Below are 21977 nucleotides of genomic sequence, written 5' to 3' on the forward strand. Positions count from 1 at the left end.
GCATCCCAAGGGCCCGGTGTGGACTCCTGCAGAGAAGCACCAGAGAGGGCCTGCGCAGCCTACCACACAGAAAAAGGGACGAACCACCGGTCCCAGCAGCAAGAGGGCCATTGCTAAATTCAGAGTGCAGGGTCCTGTAGAAGAAAAGAAAGATCAGGGAGTAGGCCTCATACTCAACTGGCCAAAGAGATCACCCCCAGGCACTTCCAGGCCGGCCGGATCATCTTTACCATCTGTGACGGTCTCCCTGGACTAAACTTCTGCCAAGTAAAAGAGGAGAAGGTAAAGAGACTACTGTTTGTGCCTGTTTCTTTCACTGCCTGTCGGCCCTGCACCGTATTATTCACACATCACACCTTAGACTCTCACGAGCACCAACTGTGCCCCGGGGCACCGCTCAACCTGTGGGGAGCAGTACCATACCAGCTGCCATTCCATCACCCCGGAGGCCTCATACAGCAGCGGCGGCTTAATAGCCGCATACCACAGGTGGCATCACGAACACAAACTTTATTCACCCCAAGTCACCAGCCATATTATTTGACACCCACCAGGGCCACGGAGCTGGGCCCCGCCACCACTGACGACCCCCGGACTAGTCCGGCCCGGAACCGGGTGTCCCATAGCCCTGGGGTGGGCGAGTCAACTTTGGCGTCACGAACAGGATTTCGTGCCCGGTCCCACCGGGTACTGTGCGCCTGCAGAAACTGTGCTTAAAAGACTGTTACTGTTTGAAAAACTGCCGCCGCCATTAGCCTCGCTGAGCGCAGGAAGAAGGGGGGCGTGCCCGAAAAAGAGCGCGAAGGGAGCGCGCCATCAGAGCAGAGCGCCGTTAACCCCGCGCGACCCAGAAGGGAATTTGAAAAGTGAACGGAGCCTGGTAAGGTTCACTAAGGGGGAGGAAGATGTCCGACTCAGAGGGAGAGCAGGTGGCTGCCATAGCCCGAGACGCCGCAGCACCAGCTGAAGCAATCCCAGTCGCCGTCGCCCCAGCCCCCGCTGTAGCGCCGGTAATGCCGATCACAATGCCGTACATCCTGGGAGCAGAATGGCTGCCGCAGTACTCCGGGGACTTAAATAGATAGATAAAACAAGCGCACTATGAGAAGCACCCGTGGAATCCTTTTAGCGTTTAAAATATTAGAATTGCTCACCTTTGTTGGTTGTGCGCCCCCGCACAACTTCAGTGTAAGCTTATCAGTCTGGAGTTCCTCCGAGCAGATCCTGTAACCAGGCTTCAGGAGTCCAGATTTGGGGTAACGTTGTCAGTTACTGATTTCCACCGGCACCATGGAATTCAGGTTTTTTTTTTGTGTTTTTTTTCTCTCTTTCCTTTCAATCCTCCAGCTACCAGCTGGATTTTTTGATATGTCAGCAGGTCCTTTGCAGCTATTACCGATTCCCAATGGGGAGGGGGTATATGAAAAAATTCTTTCGGTCTAATATAGCGCAATAAGGATATATGCTGATATTAGTTATTTAAACTTTATTAATTAGGCGCTCCTATTATTACAACGCGTTTCAGCGGAATTGCTTTCATCAGGTAAAATAGGAGCATTTTACCTGATGAAAGCAATTCCGCTGAAACGCGTTGTAATAATAGGAGCGCCTAATTAATAAAGTTTAAATAACTAATATCAGCATATATCCTTATTGCGCTATATTAGACCGAAAAGTTTTTCATGCAGTACTCCGGGGAGTCACATACCCTGAGCGACTTCAGAGAAAGGCTGCACAGCTTGTTTAGAGTGTATCCTCTGACTGAGAGCCAGAAGGTGGGCATACTAATGGGGCAGCTAGCCGGCGCGGCCCAGCGTGAAGTGAAGTCCTGGCCTGATACAGATAAAGGGACAGCAACCCAGATACTGGCCAAGTTAAAGAGTACTTTTGACACCCGCACCGCAGCAGAAATAAAAATGAGATTCTTTGGGTGCAAACAACGGGCAACAGACAGCACAAGGGACTATGCCTTAAACCTGCAGGAGGCACTGAAAGCAATTAAACAGGTGGACCCAGAGAGTGTACGTGAAGAAGACAAACTCCTAACTGAGCAGTTCATACAGGGGCTCCTGTCAGATGCCCACAGGACACAGCTGCGTATCATGGTCCTGCAGAACACTGCTCTGGACTTTGCAAAGTTTAGGGACCAGGCCATCCGGGTACTGAGAGAATCTACACCGAATGACCCAGTACCCCTCCGGCCTCTTGCTATCACGTACCCAGGGGTGGTGCCTGCAACACGAGCCGCTGCGGGAGCTGAGGCGCAGTCCCTGGATAAGGATCCCGCTGCAGAGCTCAGACACCAGGTCCAGGAGCTGACCAAGACTGTAGCTGCCCTTGCCAAGACTGTGCAGTCTCTACAAGTGACCCCATCGCCTGCAAGAATCGAGTTGGCCTCCAGCCCAGATGACGTCCCATGGATGCGACAGAGGAGGATTCCGCCGACCCGAGGAAAAGACACAGACCGGTGTGATTCAACTGGACAACCAATCTGCCGCCGTTGCAGCCAGGCGGGCCACATTGCAAGACATTGTCCTTTAAATCGGCCGAGCCTGGGGCCAGGAGCCAAACCCCAGGTGTTAGGAAGCCCGGCTCAACCCCCAGTCGCAGCAAGTATGTGGGAGGACGACCGGTCCTTCCTATTGTGCTGGATGGGATCCCTTTGAATGCCCTCCTGGATATGGGGTCCCAGGTAACAACCATCCCCTATAAACTGTACAAAAGATATTGGGATGATTCAGACATTGACCATGGCCCATTTAACAATTTAACAATTGTGGCCAGTAATGGTCAGCCCTTACCTCAAATTGGGTACAAAGAAGTAACCATTAAAGTGGGGCGGGTAGAATTGCCATGTCAGGGGATAATTGTAGATATTGATCGCAAAGAATCTAACCCACTGCTAACCATTGGTACAAATGTGATGGAAAATTGTCTTGCCGAAGTGATAATTTTGTTGCAGCAGGCGTCTGAAGGTGCCAGCTCCGGGCCGCAGCGTGCCCTACAGAGGGAGATCAGAGCCCTGATGAGGAGGCAGCAGGTAGAGCTGGCCGGAGGAGAAATTGGCAGTGTAAGGGTAAGTGACCCTCTCCCCATTGCAATTCCCCCAAAAAGTGAAATGTTGATATGGTGTCGGGCAGCAATAGGCCTCAAGGGTCAAGATTACCAGGCCCTGGTGGAACCTGTGTATTCAGAAAGTAGGCCTGGAGTCCTGATAGCCAGAGGGGTAGCAGACGTCCGCAAGGGCAGAGTGCCCGTCCGCGTCCTGAATTGTGGGGAGGAGGAAGCCAAATTGCCCCGGTACGCCACTGTAGCAAAACTGTACACTGTCAGTAACAATACCATCAAAGTAGTGGAACCCTTGATCCCGTCCGACCAGGCGGAAGACAATGGCTCCAAGGGACAGCTGGAAGACTGGTGCCAAAAATTACATGTGGGCACCGACTCCACCCCCTCACACCAAAAGCATGGGGTTTACCGGGTGGTACAGGAGTACGAGCGGGTCTTCAGCAAACAGCCCCTAGATTTTGGGCAGGTAAAAGGGGTTAAACATCAAATCCCCACGGGTGATCATCATCCCATTAAAGAGAGATACCGCCCTGTACCCCCAGCACAGTATCAGCGTGCCAAAGAAATGTTACGGGAAATGAAGGAGGCTGGGGTTATCATAGATAGTTGTAGCCCCTGGGCAGCTCCACTATTGCTCGTAAAGAAAAAAGATGGTACAATGAGGATGTGCGTAGATTACAGACAAATTAACCGCATTACACATAAAGATGCATATCCACTACCCAGAATAGAAGAGTCACTAACAGCCTTAAAATCAGCTAATTATTTCTCCACCCTGGATCTCACCAGTGGATATTGGCAGGTTCCCGTGGCAGAGGCGGACAAGGAGAAGACTACATTCACGACACCAATGGGTCTCTGCAAGTTCAATTGTATGCCGTTCGGGCTCTGCAACGCCCCAGGGACATTTCAGAGATTGATGGAGTGCTGCTTGGGCCATCACAACTTTGAAACCGTGCTATTGTACCTGGATGACGTCATAGTCTACTCCAAGACCTACGAAGACCACCTGAGGCACTTAGCAGAAGTGTTTGAGTCCTTGTCGGAGTATGGCCTGAAGATAAAGCCGTCCAAATGTCACCTCTTGAAGCCAAAGGTACAGTACCTGGGTCATGTGGTCAGCGCAGAAGGTGTGGCACCTGATCCGGAGAAAGTCACCGTAATCAAGGACTGGCCAAGACCCACCACGGTAAAGGAGGTGCGGCAGTTCCTTGGGCTGGTGGGCTACTACCGAAGGTTCATTGATGGTTTCACCAAGATAGCAGCGCCTCTTCAAGATCTCCTGGTGAGCCAGCCAAAGAAGGCTAAGAAGCAAAGCCCTCCATTTGAATGGAACAGCCAAATAGAAACATCTTTTGTCCGGCTGAAAGGGGCTCTCACGGGAGAAGAAATTCTGGCCTACCCTGACTACAGCCAGCCATTTGTACTGTACACAGATGCCAGCAACGTGGGGCTGGGAGCAGTTCTGTCCCAGGTGCAGGGAGGCAGAGAGAAGGTGATAGCTTACGCCAGTAGGAAGCTTCGTCCCACAGAAAGGAATCCAGAAAACTACAGTTCCTTCAAGCTGGAGTTCCTCGCCATTGTTTGGGCAGTGACTGAACGCTTCAAGCACTATCTGGTATCGGCCAAGTTCACCATCTTCACGGACAACAACCCGTTGACACATCTGGCAACAGCCAAGCTAGGTGCGTTGGAGCAGCGATGAATGGCCTGGCTGTCTAACTTTGACTTTACCATCAAGTACCGGGCTGGCAAGAAGAATAACAATGCTGATGCGCTGTCCAGAATGCCTCACTTACACGAGTCTGGAGAAGACCTGGATGAACTTGAAGAGATAGAGTTACCGGCTTTCCATCACCAAGGTGTTTCCCAGTGTGAGCATGCTGTAGGAGAGAAGCGCTCGAGCCAGCACGAGGTCTCGGTCAACCCATTACTCCACCATAATTAGGAAGAGACACAGAACGGTGACCCGGCCGTGTGATTGGTCAAAGAAAAGCTAGCACAAGCTGAGACCCATCTCGGTCCAGACGCTCCACAAGAAGCCCAGCAGCTGTGGAAGGAGAGGGGACGACTGTTCACCTACCAAGGCAAGCTCTGCAAGAGATATGTCAACTGGCGAACGAATGAACTCGTCTGGCAGATAGTGGTCCCACAGAGGGATGCTCCAATGGTCCTAGCAGCTTACCATGATAAAGCAGGACACTTCGGGTGGAAGAAGTTGGAGACCCTACTCCGCGATCGGTTCTACTGGGTGCACATGAGAAAGACAGTCGAGAAGTGGTGCCGAGACTGTGGTCCGTGTAACCTGAGGCGGAAGGATGATGCCAGCCAGAGGTCTCCCCTACAGCCAATTGTCACGAAGCAGCCCCTGGAGTTGGTGGCCCTGGACCACGTGAAGTTAACACCAAGCCGGTCAGGCTATGTGTACGCCCTCACCATTGTGGACCATTACTCTCGTTTCCTGGTAGTAGTGCCTGTGAAAGACCAGACAGCCAGAACAGCAGCTAGAGCATTTCAGGCATACTTTTGTCGACCTCACTGTTATCCGGAAAGGGTACTGACTGATCAAGGTCCTGCATTCGAGGCAGAAGTGTTCCAAGAGTTCTGTAACATGTACGGCTGTAAGAAAATCCGAACAACACCGTACCACCCCCAAACCAATGGATTGTGCGAGAAGATGAACCATGTAGTTATTGATATGCTCAAGACTCTACCTCTGGAAGAAAGAAACCAATGGCCAGAGAAGTTACCAGATCTGGTAGACCTGTACAACCATATCCCAGTAAACTCGACCAACTACAGCCCTGCTTACTTGATGCGAGCAAGACCTGGCAAGTTACCTGTAGACTTTGAGATGGGAACTGTGTCACCGGAAGCGGTTCAAGAGATAGAAGATTGGGATACAGAGCGACAACAGCAGTACCGCAAAGTCCAGGAATGCGTAGAAAAGAGCCTGTCCCAAGCAAGAACGAGACAAGAGCAGAACTACAATCAAACAGCCCCAGCAACTCCCTTAGCACCTGGAGAACAGGTCCTCAAGAAAAAGCGGAGGGCGCATAAATTAGATGACCAGTGGGAGAATGAACCCTACACCATTATTTCCTCCAACTTTGACAATAGTAAGGTATGCCTCATAAGCAAAGATGAAGGCAAGACCTATCAAACCGTTTCTAGAGACCGCCTGAAAGCGTGCCCTGAGCGGTGCAAAATCCAAAAAGAAGTGGAAGAAGAACAAGAATGTCCCCAAATTCAAGAAAAAGAGGAAGAGATGATACAAACAATCCTTGGGAAATTCCCCAAAACTTGGACCCGAATAAATAATGCCATAGTGGTACCAGTCTTGACATTCCCGCAGTTGGTCGAGCCAGAGACAGAAGAGATTCCAGATCCACCTAAGGAACTGTCCGCCCCAACACAAGATGCCACGCCAGCAGTGGAACAGGAGAATCAACCCCCTGTCAGTGGTGAACCTGTCGTACCCTTGGCGACTCTCAGACCACGTAGGCAATCATCACACATACCTATCAGGGTTAGGCCTACCCGTAGTGCTGAGGTAGCAGACGCTCCAAATAGTGAGGGACAAACCCCAGAGCTACGCAGGTCCCAACGTAGCACTCGGGGATGGCCCCCTCCAAGGTATAGAGAGTAAAAAGAAAGAGTGCCTATTAGAATGTAAATAGTTATTTAAATTGTCTGTAATGTTGTGTATAAAATGTTTTTTTTTATTTAAATGATTGAGTAAATGGACAAATGGGCCACTGGACCATGGGTGGCCAACACTCAACTGTACATAGTTAGCACCAGTGTGCTCAGCACCCCTGAAGAAAAACCCGTCCGGCGTGCATAGAGTGGGGTCATCAATGCTCTGACTCACGCCCAGAGCCTACGTTGGGGGTTTTATCGCGGCGGATCCCCCATGGAGCAGTGTAATGGACACCCGGCAGGGAGCCACACTGGACTCTTATAGTTTTAATTAAGGTTGTAACGTTTAAGAAAATGTGCCTCCCATAATGGGATGAAATGTTCTAACATGATATGTTTTGTTTCTTCAGTCTGGGAGTACTGAGTTTAACTAAGGGGGAGTGTGGCGCCCCAGGACCTGGTCGCCACAACAGCATTGCCCCTCCAAAGGGTTAATGCTGCGCCTGGAGGTAATTGGAGGAATCTTTGGCCAGTAAGTTTAACATCCAACGTAGTTTCTTCCTCAGGCCAGCAGGGGGAGCTCTGAACCTTGAGTTCCAGGGAGCATTTCTTAAGTCTGACCTGAGGGAGGAGTTAGTAGTCAGTCTGTAGAGAGAAAGCAAAGAGAGCAGACACAGAGTGTGCTGTCTTGTGGAAGCTGGAGTAGCTTGGCCCAGTGAAGCAAGATTTGCAGAGAGGCACAGAAGAGACTCTGACATCGGAGTCTGTGGTTGCCAGGGTATAAAATCCTTCCCTGGTGGCCGAATCCGGAGGGCAGGAGAGCTGCAAGCCCCCTGGCCCAGAAGCAATCTGAAGGTACAGCTGCATCCCAAGGGCCCGGTGTGGACTCCTGCAGAGAAGCACCAGAGAGGGCCTGCGCAGCCTACCACACAGAAAAAGGGACGAACCACCGGTCCCAGCAGCAAGAGGGCCATTGCTAAATTCAGAGTGCAGGGTCCTGTAGAAGAAAAGAAAGATCAGGGAGTAGGCCTCATACTCAACTGGCCAAAGAGATCACCCCCAGGCACTTCCAGGCCGGCCGGATCATCTTTACCATCTGTGACGGTCTCCCTGGACTAAACTTCTGCCAAGTAAAAGAGGAGAAGGTAAAGAGACTACTGTTTGTGCCTGTTTCTTTCACTGCCTGTCGGCCCTGCACCGTATTATTCACACATCACACCATAGACTCTCACGAGCACCAACTGTGCCCCGGGGCACCGCTCCACCTGTGGGGAGCAGTACCATACCAGCTGCCATTCCATCACCCCGGAAGCCTCATACAGCAGCGGCAGCTTAATAGCCGCATACCACAGGTGGCGTCACGAACACAAACTTTATTCACCCCAAGTCACCAGCCATATTAATTGATACCCACCAGGGCCACGGAGCCGGGCCCCGCCACCACTGACGACCCCCGGACTAGTCCGGCCCGGCACCGGGTGTCCCATAGCCCTGGGGTGGGCGAGTCAGGGACACATCCAATTATTCCTAAAGTCTGGATGTAGTTTTCAGATGTAGAAAGGAGCTATTCTCTAATTAATATGGTATAAATGACGATATACAGATATGACTAGCGGTAAGGGCTCATGCGCACGTTGTCTAACTGCATGCATTTACGTTGCGTATTGCACTGCAACGTAAATGCATGCATCCTGCATCCCCTGCACAATCTATGAAGATTGTGCATGAGACGTGCGCAAGATGCTTTTATGAACTCAGCGATTTGGGTGCTAAAATTTTGACCCAAATCCGTGCGTTCATAAAAGCAGCATGTCAATTATTTGTGCGTTCTGGATGCAGCTTCCGCTCTGTCTATGTTGGGGGCAGCAGCCATAGCGCACGAAATCGCCTTTTTTTTAACAAAAATACTGCATCCATTATGCAGAGATACAAGAGAAAAAAAGGTTATGTTCCAGCTTACCTGTGTAGGAGACACCAACCATGGACTGTGCAAGGATTAAAAAAATCGGCAAAACCAGGTCAGGGAAACATGAGGAAATCCAGCAGCTTGATCCAAGAATTTTTAAAAAAATTATATTTTTATTGATGTATAATTAAGAAGTTCATAAAGTCACATGGAGTGGTAAATCAGACAGAGGACGCGTTTCGAACGTCTAGTTCTTATTCAGTCTTATTCAGAGACTGAATAAGAACTAGACGTTCGAAATGCGTCCTCTGTCTGATTTACCACTCCATGTGACTTTATGAACTTTTTAATTATACATCAATGAAAAATATAATTTTTTAAAAATTCTTGGATCAAGCTGCTGGATTGCCTCATGTTTCCCTGCATCCATTATGCAGTGTTTCTGCAGCGATTTGAAGCGCACATGTACTGTCAAATCGCTGCAGAATATTCAGCATTTACGTGCGCATGAGCCCTAAAGCTGGTCTAGATCCCCCACCTCAGGTTGTAGTTGGTGAGGTACTGTTGTGGGGGCTCCTTCTCTGACCGTACATAGATGAGATTATTGTTACTGAATCCAGAGGTCTCCTAAAAGAAAAAAAATGTATATATTATAACCTACAATCCGAAACGCATTAATTACATATTTACGAAACATCCAGCTACCCACCTTCTTCCCAACGAACGTTCTTCCCAAAACTTCATCTTTGTTCTTATTTCTATCTTTGGGCTGGAAGTCATTGAATGGAGCCTGTGTGTTAATTGTCAAGAGAAGAGAAAATCTAAATGGCAGAGGACGACAATGAGTGATGGACACAACGGAATACGATGACTGAGTCTTACATTGGTACGGAGAACTTGGTCTAGTTCCCTGGAGAAGCCGCTGTCTCGGTCGGAGTGCCCGGCCAGAGCTGGTAAAGCCTCTCTGCCCTGGAATGAATCAGTGATTGGATTTGTTTCCCTCTATGACACTAATGTATCACACACTTATGTCACTGCTGTATCTCCTGGCGGATGACGTCAACATGGTTCAAAAAGCTAAAGAACTACATGGACCTAGGCTGCTGTCAGAAGTTAAGGTGCATATGGCTATAAGATAGTACCGTATATACTCGAGTATAGCCAAGTTTTTCAGCCCATTTTTTTATGCTGAAAATGCCCCCCTCGGATTATACTCGGGTCAGGGTCCCACAAAAAAATATTCTCACCTCTCCTCCATTCCCGCGGTACCCTCAGCTGCTTCTTGTAGACCGCAAGGCACGTAGATCCCTCTGTGATAGCGTCCGATGCACAGGGCTGCTGTCTGCCATCATGTCTTTACTGCTTTATGGCAGCAGCATTCAGCTTCTGTAAAGCGCTGATGGCAGCGGTGGCTCCATCTATTGGATGCGATCACGGAGGGGTCTGTGTGCCTGCGGTCTTCAAGAGGCACCCCTTGATGATCACGTCCAGTGCATGGATGCATGGAACCACTGCTGCAAGCTGCCACCATGGCTTTACAGCAGTTGAATGCTTAACGGCGGAAGCGGTGCGGTAAAGCATTCAACTGCTGTAAAGCACTGACAGCAGCGGTGGCTCCATGCACCGGACATGATCATCAAGGAGTGCTTCTTGAAGACCGCAGGTACACAGACCCCTCTGTGATCGCGTCCAATAGATGGAGCCGCCGCTGCCATCAGCGCTTTACAGCAGTTGAATGCTTCACTGCACCACCGCTGCCGTAAAGTATTCAACTGCAGTAAAGCCATGACGGCAGACAGCAACCCTGTGAATCGGACGTGATCACGGAGGGTTCTACAAGAAGCAGCTGAAGGCACTGCGGGAACAGAGGACAGGAGAGAATAATTTTTATTGCATAATAGGGACCAGTAGGAGGACATTACTAGAGGGCCCATTACTGCAGGGGACATTGCTAGAGGGCCCAAGAAAGGGGCACAAGGATGGGCACATTGAAACAAGGGGAGGGGGCACAATGATGGGCACATTACCACAAGGATGGGCACATTACATTTTATTGGAATCTATTTTTATTTTTGAAATTTACCAGTAGCTGCTGAATTTTCCACCCTTACACTGGAGTCCATGGGCGTACCCAGCGAGGGGCAGGGGGGGCAGCTGCCCTCCCCCAGAAGCAGGGGCACGGTGCAGTGGGCCAGTACCTGTAGTGGGCCGCTGTATCTGCTGTCCCCGCCGCGCTCCTCCGCAGTGTGTGCATGCATGCCCGACACACTAGCTGCAGCAGGAGGCAGCGCGCTGTGCTGTGCCGGCCCTGCTGTGTGCTGCTGTGTGCCTGGCATGTACACACTGCAGAGGAGCGCAGCAGAGCCGGTACTGCTGACCGTAGCTTCCGCCTTCCTATTCAAATGTATTTGCGTCTTTCAAACGTAAATACATTTGAACAGCGTGCCGGGACTGGGTCCCGCCCCTGACGTGCAGCAACGTGATGAGATCAGCACATTGCTGACATCATCACAGTGCTGCGGGTGGCGGGACACAGGAGACATCAGGATCAGGAAGCAGTAAGCGCTCCATGGAGGAGCCGAAGAGACTGGTGTAATTAATGGAGATGTGTGGGGAGGGGTGAGGACACATAACGGGGAACATTTGTGAAGGAGACACAGCTTTGTGACAGGCAGAGGGGGAGTACTGTATTCCGAGGGGGGGGGAGGCAGGAGTGTGTAGTGATGGGGTAGTGTAATTTGTGTCTGCAGGGGGTGATGGAGGGTGCAATGTATTATGTCTGGGGATGGGGTAATGGAGGGTGCATTGTATTGTGTGTGGGGTAATGGAGGGTGCACTATATTGTGTGTGCGTGAGGGATAATGGGGGGTACATTGTAGTGTGTGTGTGTGTGTGTGTGTGTAGGGGGTGACTTGGGGTGCGTGTGTGTGTGTAGGGGGTGATGGGGGGGTGCAGTGTGTGTGTGTGTGTGTGTGTGTGTGTGTAGGGGGTGATGGGGGGTGCATTGTGTGTGTGTGTGTGTGTGTAGGGGGTGATGGGGGGTGCATTGTGTGTGTGTGTGGGGGGGTGATGGGGGGTGCATTGTGTGTGTGTGGGGGGGGGGGTGCAGTGTGTGTGTGTGTGTGTAGGGGGTGATGGGGGGGTGCATTGTATTTTGTGTGTGTGTGTAGAGGGGATGATGGGGGGTGCATTGTATTGTGTGTGTGTGTGTGTGTGTGTGTAGGGGGTGACTTGGGGTGCGTGTGTGTGTGTAGGGGGTGATGGGGGGGTGCAGTGTGTGTGTGTGTGTGTGTGTGTGTGTAGGGGGTGATGGGGGGTGCATTGTGTGTGTGTGTGTGTGTGTGTAGGGGGTGATGGGGGGTGCATTGTGTGTGTGTGTGGGGGGGTGATGGGGGGTGCATTGTGTGTGTGTGGGGGGGGGGTGCAGTGTGTGTGTGTGTGTGTAGGGGGTGATGGGGGGGTGCATTGTATTTTGTGTGTGTGTGTAGAGGGGATGATGGGGGGTGCATTGTATTGTGTGTGTGTGTGTTTGTTTGGGGGGGGTGATGGGGAGGTGCATTGTATTGTGTGCGTGGGGAGATGGTAATGGGGGGATGCATGGTATTTGTGTGTATGTAGTGGGTGATGGGGGGATGTATTGTATTGTGTGTGTGTGGGAGGGAGGGGTAATGGAACGTGCATTGTATTGAGTGTGTGTGTGTGTGGGTGGGTGGGTAATGGGGGTGCGTGTGTGTGTGTGTGTGTGTGTGTGTGTGTGTGTGTAGAGAGAGGCGCGGAGTCATTAATCGAGCTATAATTACATTTAATTCTCTTAAAACTTTCGTTTCATTCACCTTTTCCGTTCTAATATTTTACAACCTGAACAACCATGGCTTGCCCCCCCCCCCTAGTTTTGATCCTGGGTACGCCCGTGCTGGAGTCAATAAGGTTTCCCAGTTTTTTGTGGTAGAATTAGGAGCCTCGGCTTATACTCAGGTCGACTTATACTCGAGAATATACGGTAATCAAAAACTCAATAATTTATTCAAACATCTAATAAAAACATGAAACCAAAAACTGAAAATGTATGAAAAGGAGCAGTGCATGAAGATGGCCAGCAGATGGCACCAGAACATCACAAATCACTAAGACAATATAGATAGACTAATGCTTTGTGATGTTCTGGTGCCATCTGCTGGCCATCTTCATGCACTGCTACTTTTCATACATTTTCAGTTTTTGGTTTCTTTTTTTTTTATTAGATGTTTGAATAAAAGTATTGAATTTTTAATTACTATCTTATAGTCATATGCTCCTTTTTTTTTGCTGACTAGCTACATTTGTGTAAGGTCTTGCCCCTGATTCTGAATACCTTTTTAAATACAATTTTTTTATGCCCAAATATTTTTTTTTTTTTTTGCTCACCAATCTTTTGTGATGTGTGCACATTATTTTATTTAATTGGGGCACCGTTCCAATAGCTACATATATTGTGCTGTCAGAAGGTTCAGTTTAATTGTCACTGGCATCCATAGCCATTTTTCTGTGTAATATTCTTTATATTATGGCATCACAATATACTACATACAATACCAAAGTATCCCGGCACTTCTGTTTTTGGTTAGGGTGCTACACACAGTCAGAGAAACTCTCGGAACTATTTAAATACCATACATAGCATAGAGGCAGGCGAGCCATGTGGCTACTACGGGGCTCTTGGAGGCATGGATTATAGTCTGGTCTGCCACTTGTGCAGCTCTTCCCAATATTGCAAGTTTTAAGAAATGGTCTGGGTGATGGAAAGAGCTTGAAGAGGAAAGCTAATGCCATGCCGCAGAGCTCTGGGCACAGTAAGGGGAAGCCCATTATGATCTTTTGCTGTAGGACTCCATTTCTTTTTATGAACGTCGCTGGTCCGCATAGTCTGGTCATTACCTGCAAGGTATAAGATGGCAGAAAATCTGTCTTGGTAATACTGTGCCCCATCAGGCGGTGGTATCCTTTCTATGACATATAAGCACATAGGAACATCAATTAGTAAAATAATATTTTTAACAGAGAATAAGGTGATTAGTCAGCTAATATAAATAAAATCTAAGGTATTTTGGTAAAAGTGAAGAAGTTCCATCAGTAAACTCTTGCACTGGTCTGAATCCTCTTGGATATTAAAGAGAAGCCATCACCAGGTTTTTCCCTTATAAGCTGCGGCCACCATCAGTGAGGTCTTCTATACAGTATTCTAGAATACTGTATATCAGTGCACAGGCCACTCTGTATAATGTAAAAAATACCATTATAATACTCAACTAATTGGCGGTCCGGTCCGATGGGTGTCGCTGCTGTTGGTCCGATGCCTTCTTCATCATGTGGGATTGCTGTCCTCCTTCCCAGTCCCATGTGCATGTTCTACATCATTCACAGAGAGGCTTCCATTGTGCTCATGTGCATGCGCACTTTCATCTGCCCGGCTGATAGCATATCAAAATACTGTAGTGAGCGTGGGTGGTCTTTGACCTTTTATCGCACTTGTGCATTACAGTATTTTGCTCTGCCTGCAGCAGGTCTGAACAAAGTGCGCATGCGCAGGAGCACAATGGTGGCCTATGTGTGGATGACATAGGACACATCATTCACATGTGGCTGGACAAGAGGATGGCAATCCCACAAGATGGAGGAGGCGACGGACCAAGAGCAGTGACACCCATCGGACCAGATGTTACAAAGAGCGGCCTGGGCTCCTATATACAGTATTCTGGAATGCTGTATATAAGAGCTCATTGATGGTGGCCACAGCTTATAAGGGAAAAACCTGGTAACAGGTTCCCTTTAACTGTCAACTATAAACTACATAGTCCCATCATATATGATGTAAAGTTTCCATCTCTTATTGAATTAAGTTATGAGTGACTTTACAGCTGCCATCTATCAGCAGCATTTGTCCTTCCCAATGGTAGGAGATTTACCGGCACACGGTATTGTGAATAAGGATCATGGGTGATTGGTTCCAAATTTGATCCTTCAGTGAATCCCGAATTCTCCATTTCTCCGATTATTTCAGTTTTGGATCTTCCTGGAAAAAAAGTTGATAAAGTTTAATAACAGACATAAGCTCATCACCGGTCCATTATGAGCAATTAGACATTTTATATGAAGTGATTATCTGACGTCAGACAATGCAGATGTGATGAGGTTCTTGGGGAAGAGAGTCCCTATTCAATTTTTTTCCCCAGAATTAGAGGTCAACAAAAGGGGCTTTCCTCGTCCAGAGACACCTCAGTATTATGTTAGGTAGTTAATTCAATCCTTCCCAATTTCCCATATAATTTCATAGGTGCAGTCAGTGACAAATTAGTGCCGTCATCGTTAAGGCCCCGTTACACGCAACCGAAAAAGAGCACTTCCTTACTTCCTCATTGCCGGCGGCCGCAGGTAAGCTGTAGGTCGTCGTTCCCGAGGTGTCACACGTAGCGATGTGTGCTGCCTTGGGAACGACGAACAACCTGCGTCCTCAACAATCAACGATTTTATGAAAATGAACGACGTGTCAACGATCAACGATAAGGTGAGTATTTTTGATCGTTAATGGCCGTTCGTTGGTGTCACACGCAACGACGTTACTAGCGATGCCGGATGTGTGTCACGGAATCTGTGACCCCGGCGATATATCGTTATATACATCGTTGCGTATAACGGTAATAAGATTGATTAAACCTGGCTCTCTGTGCGATTTCTAGGTGCTCAGAAAAAATAAGTCCATCCGAAAAAGAGTAGCTCTGCCACACTTAAGGAATGAAGACAAGAAGAAAAGTCGTTTTGCTGCTCAATTGTATATATTTATTTGTGCATAAAAAATAGATTAAATCTCATCCCCAACGTTTCGACCATATATTTGTGGTCTTTCTCAAGGGTAGGATTTATCTGAGATAATAATGATAAAGAAACACATAATCAATATACAATTTATCTCTGTACAATAAAGATTTTTACAAAAACGGGATCATAATGTTTGGTCTAACACGTATATCTGTTTGACATAATTTTAGCACAAAATTTAAAAGAATTATGTACTTATATGATACAAAGATGATATCAAAAGTGGGGAACAGTAATCGCCTCCTATCGGGGGAACTATAGGTTATCGAGTCATATAGAGGGTAGAAATTGCAAACATACACCCACCTATAGGGAAAACAGGGCTAATAGGTAATTTGTGACTGATGATCGCCACAATAGGATATTGAGTTAGATAATCCTGTAATCCTGTATAAGGAATAGAGACAATATGTTCAACATACAAAAATGTATGTATGGCGAGGAATATGAACAATAATAATGATTACAGTATGCATATATTATAATTACCTTATGCACCGATGTCATGTGAGAATTACTGAAATCCGTGTCCAAGACCAGGACGCAGTGTAAGTCGGTTAGAGATGTATAAAGGAAACTAAATGGATACATATGTCAATATGGTTCATACCTTATATCAAGGCAAAAGATTTTTTCCAAAAATCAAAATATCTCTAATAAAATGCATACTGTATCAATTGGTAGTTGGAACCATATGTAAATGGATATCAATATACAGCGAGTGAAGGAAGCATACACCATGTATCTACCTAATGCGTTCTGCTTTAGTGGAAAGCAGAAGATGTATAAGTAATTAAAAAAAGAGGGTTTTTTCTTTTTTCTGTGTGGTATAGACAACTTATGATTAGATACATCATAAAGACCAAGGAACAAATCCTATGTGAGTTAACACCAGTATAAGGCACACCTAACAATGAATATATAAGTTATGTTATTAGATATTACCTTTACAGTGCCTACAAGTAGTATTCAACCCCCTGCAGATTTAGCAGGTTTACACATTCGGAATTAACTTGGCATTGTGACATTTGGACTGTAGATCAGCCTGGAAGTGTGAAATGCACTGCAGCAAAAAAGAATGTTATTTCTTTTTTTTATTTTTTTTTTTTAAATTGTGAAAAGTTTATTCAGAGGGTCATTTATTATTCAACCCCTCAAACCACAAGAATTCTGTTTGGTTCCCCTAAAGTAATAAGAAGTATTTCAGGCACAAAGAACAATGAGCTTCACATGTTTGGATTAATTATCTCTTTTTCCAGCCTTTTCTGACTAATTAAGACCCTCCCCAAACTTGTGAACAGCACTCATACTTGGTCAACATGAGAAAGACAAAGGAGCATTCCAAGGCCATCAGAGACAAGATCGTGGAGGGTCACAAGGCTGGCAAGGGGTACAAAACCCTTTCCAAGGAGTTGGGCCTACCTGTCTCAACTGTTGGGAGCATCATCCGGAAGTGGAAGGCTTATGGAACTACTGTTAGCCTTCCACGGCCTGGACAGCCTTTGAAAGTTTCCACCCGTGCCGAGGCTAGGCTTGTCCGAAGAGTCAAGGCTAACCCAAGGACAACAAGGAAGGAGCTCCGGGAAGATCTCATGGCAGTGGGGATATTGGTTTCAGTCAATACCATAAGTAGCGTACTCCACCGCAATGGTCTCCGTTCCAGACGAGCCCGTAAGGTACCTTTACTTTCAAAGCGTCATGTCAAGGCTCGTCTACAGTTTGCTCATGATCACTTGGAGGACTCTGAGACAGACTGGTTCAAGGTTCTCTGGTCTGATGAGACCAAGATCGAGATCCTTGGTGCCAACCACACACGTGACGTTTGGAGACTGGATGGCACTGCATACGACCCCAAGAATACCATCCCTACAGTCAAGCATGGTGGTGGCAGCATCATGCTGTGGGGCTGTTTCTCAGCCAAGGGGCCTAGCGATCTGGTCCGCATCCATGGGAAGATGGATAGCACGGCCTACCTGGAGATATTGGCCAAGAACCTCCGCTCCTCCATCAAGGATCTTAAGATGGGTCGTCATTTCATCTTCCAACAAGACAACGACCCAAAGCACACAGCCAAGAAAACCAAGGCCTGGTTCAAGAGGGAAAAAATCAACGTGTTGCAGTGGCCTAGTCAGTCTCCTGACCTTAACCCAATTGAAAACTTGTGGAAGGAGCTCAAGATTAAAGTCCACATGAGACACCCAAAGAACCTAGACAACTTGGAGAAGATCTGCATGGAGGAGTGGGCCAAGATAACTCCAGAGACCTGTGCCGGACTGATCAGGTCTTATAAAAGACGATTATTAGCTGTAATTGCAAACAAGGGTTATTCCACAAAATATTAAACCTAGGGGTTGAATAATAATTGACCCAGACTTTTATGTTGAAAATTTATTAAAATTTAACTGAGCAACATAACTTGTTGGTTTGTAAGATTTTGTAATACTATTGTATGTACTGAGGATTTCGATTGCGTTAGGGCAATGACAACCAGAGACGAGTTCTTGGTGCAGAGATGTTTATAATATGTAACCAACAATATGTACATAAACGGAACAAAAACACAGTAGAACATAAAACACAGGAAATACCTTCCAGGATCGGAGCGAAGGGAATTCCCGGGGCCACGCACCGGACTCCCCCAGGGAGACCACCAAGAGCGAACCCCTATACAGGGACTGTCTGTCAATCACCCCAGAAGGCCTAAATGCGCAGCAGCCGGGACACAAAGGGCAATAGGTATAGTCCAAAAATGTCCGTACGAGATGAGAGTCCAGAGTGGTTACGAACCGGAAGGAACCGGGCAGAAGTGCTGACCAAAGACGGCAGACGGAGTCCGGGCACAGCTTGATGAGACCAGGTGAAGTCCAGAGTCGGTGTCGGTTGTTTTTCAGGAGGATCCAAATGTCAATCAGGAACCAAGAGCAGCAAAGCAGGAGTACACAGCAAGCAGTATACTCAGGCACTTGACTAAGCTTAGGGGCGGCCTTTTAAACAGATGGACAGGAAGTAGGGCAACAGAACAGCAAACTCCATGTTAACAGAGGGCAAGCTCTTTCAAAAGAGAACTGGAAATCCCGGAATTCTGACAGATTTATGCATCTGTTAATAAATCCTGCTCTTGTTTGAAGTTTGCAGGCTCTAACTTATTTGCATCTTATCAAACCTGCTAAATCTGCAGGGGGTTGAATACTACTTGTAGGCACTGTATGTGGTAACAGGGGGTAAGAAATTAGAAGAGTTGCTGATGTAGAATAAACACTTCTCAAAAAGGTTTATAAGCACCTGGTGAATGCATAATGAATAAACAGCAGTAAATATGTGACCAATGCCGGCTTATAGGAGAGATGCCTGCATAAGCAATTACCCTAAATGGCAATATATGTGGATAGTTGAAAGCCGTGAAGGGCTATGATGATGTAAGTCTAAAATAGAACATAAATATAAATAGGAGTGAGTGACAGTCTACCATGGATGTAAAATTAGGGAGTGAATGGTTCGTTTTCCCTCCCGGGAGGGATTGAGTGACGTCACCAGACACGCGCAACACGCGCAGCACCTGCAGACACCGCCCCATGGTCCCTCCCACACTCTGGCCTGTGCTGCGTGCCCTGCGCATGCGCGGTGTGGGACACATACACTGCGCATGCGCGGTGTGCGCTCCACCGGCCTGCACACTGCATTCCACTGCACAGGAAGCAGGATGGAGGGCACATCACCAGCCACAGTATACATAACGCTCTGGCCATGAATAGAGTGCACACTCTCCTGAGGGCCCACACCCTGTGTCACCAAGGTAAAGGTATGTACTATTTAAAACGAACCATTTCCACTAAAGCAGAACACATTAGGTAGATACATGCTGTATGTTTCCTTCACTCTCTGTATATTGATATCCATTTACATATGGTTCCAACTACCAATTGATACAGTATGCATTTTATTAGAGATATTTTGATTTTTGTAAAAAATCTTTTGCCGTTATATAAGGTATGAACCATACTAACATTGATATATGTATCCATTTAGTTTCCTTTTATACGTCTCTAACAGACTTACACTGCGTCCTGGTCTTGGACACGGATTTCAGTAATTATCACATGACATCGGTGCATAAGGTAATTATAATATATGCATACTGTAATCATTATTATTGTTCATATTCCTCGCCATACATACATTTTTGTATGTTGAACATATTGTCTCTATTCCTTATACAGGATTATCTAACTCAATATCTTATTATGGCGATCATCAGTCACAAATTACCTATTAGCCCTGTTTTCCCTATAGGTGGGTGTATGTTTGCAATTTCTACCCTCTATACTCGATAACCTATAGTTCCCCCGATAGGAGGCGATTACTGTTTCTCACTTTTGATATCATCTTTGTATCATATAAGTACATAATTCTTTTAAATTTTGTGCTAAAATTATGTCAAACAGATATACGTGTTAGACCAAACATTATGATCCTGTTTTCGTAAAAATCTTTATTGTACAGAGATAAATTGTATATTGATTATGTGTTTCTTTATCATTATTATCTCAGATAAATCCTACCCTTGAGAAAGACCACAAATATATGGTCGAAATGTTGGGGATGAGATTTAATCTATTTTTTATGCACAAATAAATATATACAATTGAGCAGCAAAACGACTTTTCTTCTTGTCTTCATTCCTTAAGTGTGCCAGAGCTACTCTTTTTCGGATGGACTTATTTTCTCTGAGCACCTAGAAATCGCACAGAGAGCCAGGTTTAATCAATCTTATTACCGTTACACGCAACGACGTATATAACGATATATCGCCAGGGTCACGGATTCCGTGACGCACATCCGGCATCGCTAGTAACGTCGTTGCGTGTGACACCAACGAACGGCCATTAACGATCAAAAATACTCACCTTATCGTTGATCGTTGACACGTCGTTCATTTTCATAAAATCGTTGATTGTTGAGGACGCAGGTTGTTCGTCGTTCTCAAGGCAGCACACATCGATACGTGTGACACCTCGGGAACGACGACCTACAGCTTACCTGCGGCCGCCGGCAATGAGAAAGTAAGGAGGTGGGCGGGATGTTACGTCCGCTCATCTCCGCCCCTCCGCTTCTATTGGGCGGCCGCTTAGTGACGCCGCACGAACCGCCCCCTTAGAAAAGAGGCGGTTCGCCGGCTACAGCGACGTCGCTAGGCAGGTAAGTAGTGTGACGGGTCCTAACGATATTGTGTGCCACGGGCAGCGATTTGCCCGTGACGCACAACTGACGGGGGCGGGTGCTTTCACCAGCTATATCGCTGCGTGTAAAGCCCCCTTTAGTAAGTGACTTCAAGTGAGCAAGGGCAGAGGAAAGGCAATCATCAAAATATACTGATAAAAATAATAGTTCAGAGGACAACTGCTTAAAGGAGTTGTCCAATCTAAAATGAAAAATCTGCCATCTCTCTATGTGTCACTCTATGTGACTGCAGACTTGTGAATCCTCACATTGTGCGCACTGTGAGGACTTGCCAGAGCTAGGAATGGAGGTCACGTACCCACAAGTATGCTATATACTCTGACACTGCAGAATTCTCATAGTGCGCAATGTGCACAATGTGAAGATTCACAAGTCTACAGGTCCAATAGTGACTACAGACTTGTCATTTTAGACTAGACAACCCCTTTAACTATCTGAAAATCTTTGAAACATCGACTGCACCTTTCTTATATAAGTCTCACCTGGGCGATGACATGCCTTCGGTGTGAACCTGGTTTTGTATTCTGTAGACATGAACGATGGCCCCTGTGGCAATAAGTTGAGTTTAGTATAGGAAAATAAGCAGATTTAGATAGTTAGGATAGTACATCATGTGTGATTAGTGGGGTCCAACTTCCAAGACCACCACAGATTAGCAAGGTAAAGAGACTGTATGAATCTGCAGTGTCTGCCACAAAATCACATAAGACTAGGTGTCGCAATGGACCCCATTCAAGTAACAAGGACTAAGCTGTAGTAACAGAGGACTGTATCAGGAACTGTGGTGAGAGGAATCAGTGATAAATGACCTATTGTGTTTATGTTAAAGGAAATCTGCCACCAAGTTTTGCTCCCCCATCGGAGAGCAGCATAATGTAGGGGCAGAGATCCTGATTCTAACGATGTGTCACTTACTTTATTGGTTGCTGTAGTTTTCACTAAAAACTGCTTTATCTGGGGCAGTTCTCTATAACTCCGCCCACACCTGTGATTGGCAGATTTCTGCTTATATACAGTTTCACATAGAAATCAGCCAATCAGTGGTGTGGGTGGGGTTATACAGGGCTCAGCATTCAGACAAATGGTAAAACAAGGCAGCAGATAAAACAGGGATTTTATCAAAACTACAGCAAGGAGCCCAGTAAGTGAGACATAGCTGGAATCAGGGTCTCAGCCCCTACATAATGCTGCGGTCATCTCAGGTAGAAAAACCTGATGATATTTTAAGCAAAAACTTTCTTCACTCATTGTTCTTGCAGGTCTGAATGCA

The 21977-nt window shown here is 47.0% G+C and overlaps 1 protein-coding gene across 2 annotated transcripts in view; it reads right to left on the reverse strand.

Annotated features, from left to right (window-relative positions):
- Nucleotides 1-21977, reverse strand: part of LOC142255004 (stabilizer of axonemal microtubules 4-like) — a 49510-nt gene that overhangs the window by 9872 nt on the left and 17661 nt on the right. For both annotated transcript variants that reach the window (XM_075326427.1, XM_075326426.1), the window contains 6 exons: nucleotides 21190-21253; nucleotides 14560-14666; nucleotides 13532-13600; nucleotides 9500-9586; nucleotides 9327-9407; nucleotides 9156-9244 (listed from right to left, as the gene is read on the reverse strand). In XM_075326427.1, the coding sequence (XP_075182542.1) occupies nucleotides 9156-9244; nucleotides 9327-9407; nucleotides 9500-9586; nucleotides 13532-13600; nucleotides 14560-14666; nucleotides 21190-21253 (497 nt within the window). The remainder of the gene's footprint in view (nucleotides 1-9155; nucleotides 9245-9326; nucleotides 9408-9499; nucleotides 9587-13531; nucleotides 13601-14559; nucleotides 14667-21189; nucleotides 21254-21977) is intronic.

The sequence above is a fragment of the Anomaloglossus baeobatrachus genome, chromosome 10 (genome assembly GCF_048569485.1).
Source record: "Anomaloglossus baeobatrachus isolate aAnoBae1 chromosome 10, aAnoBae1.hap1, whole genome shotgun sequence".
In the NCBI taxonomy this organism is placed as follows: Eukaryota; Metazoa; Chordata; class Amphibia; order Anura; family Aromobatidae; genus Anomaloglossus; species Anomaloglossus baeobatrachus.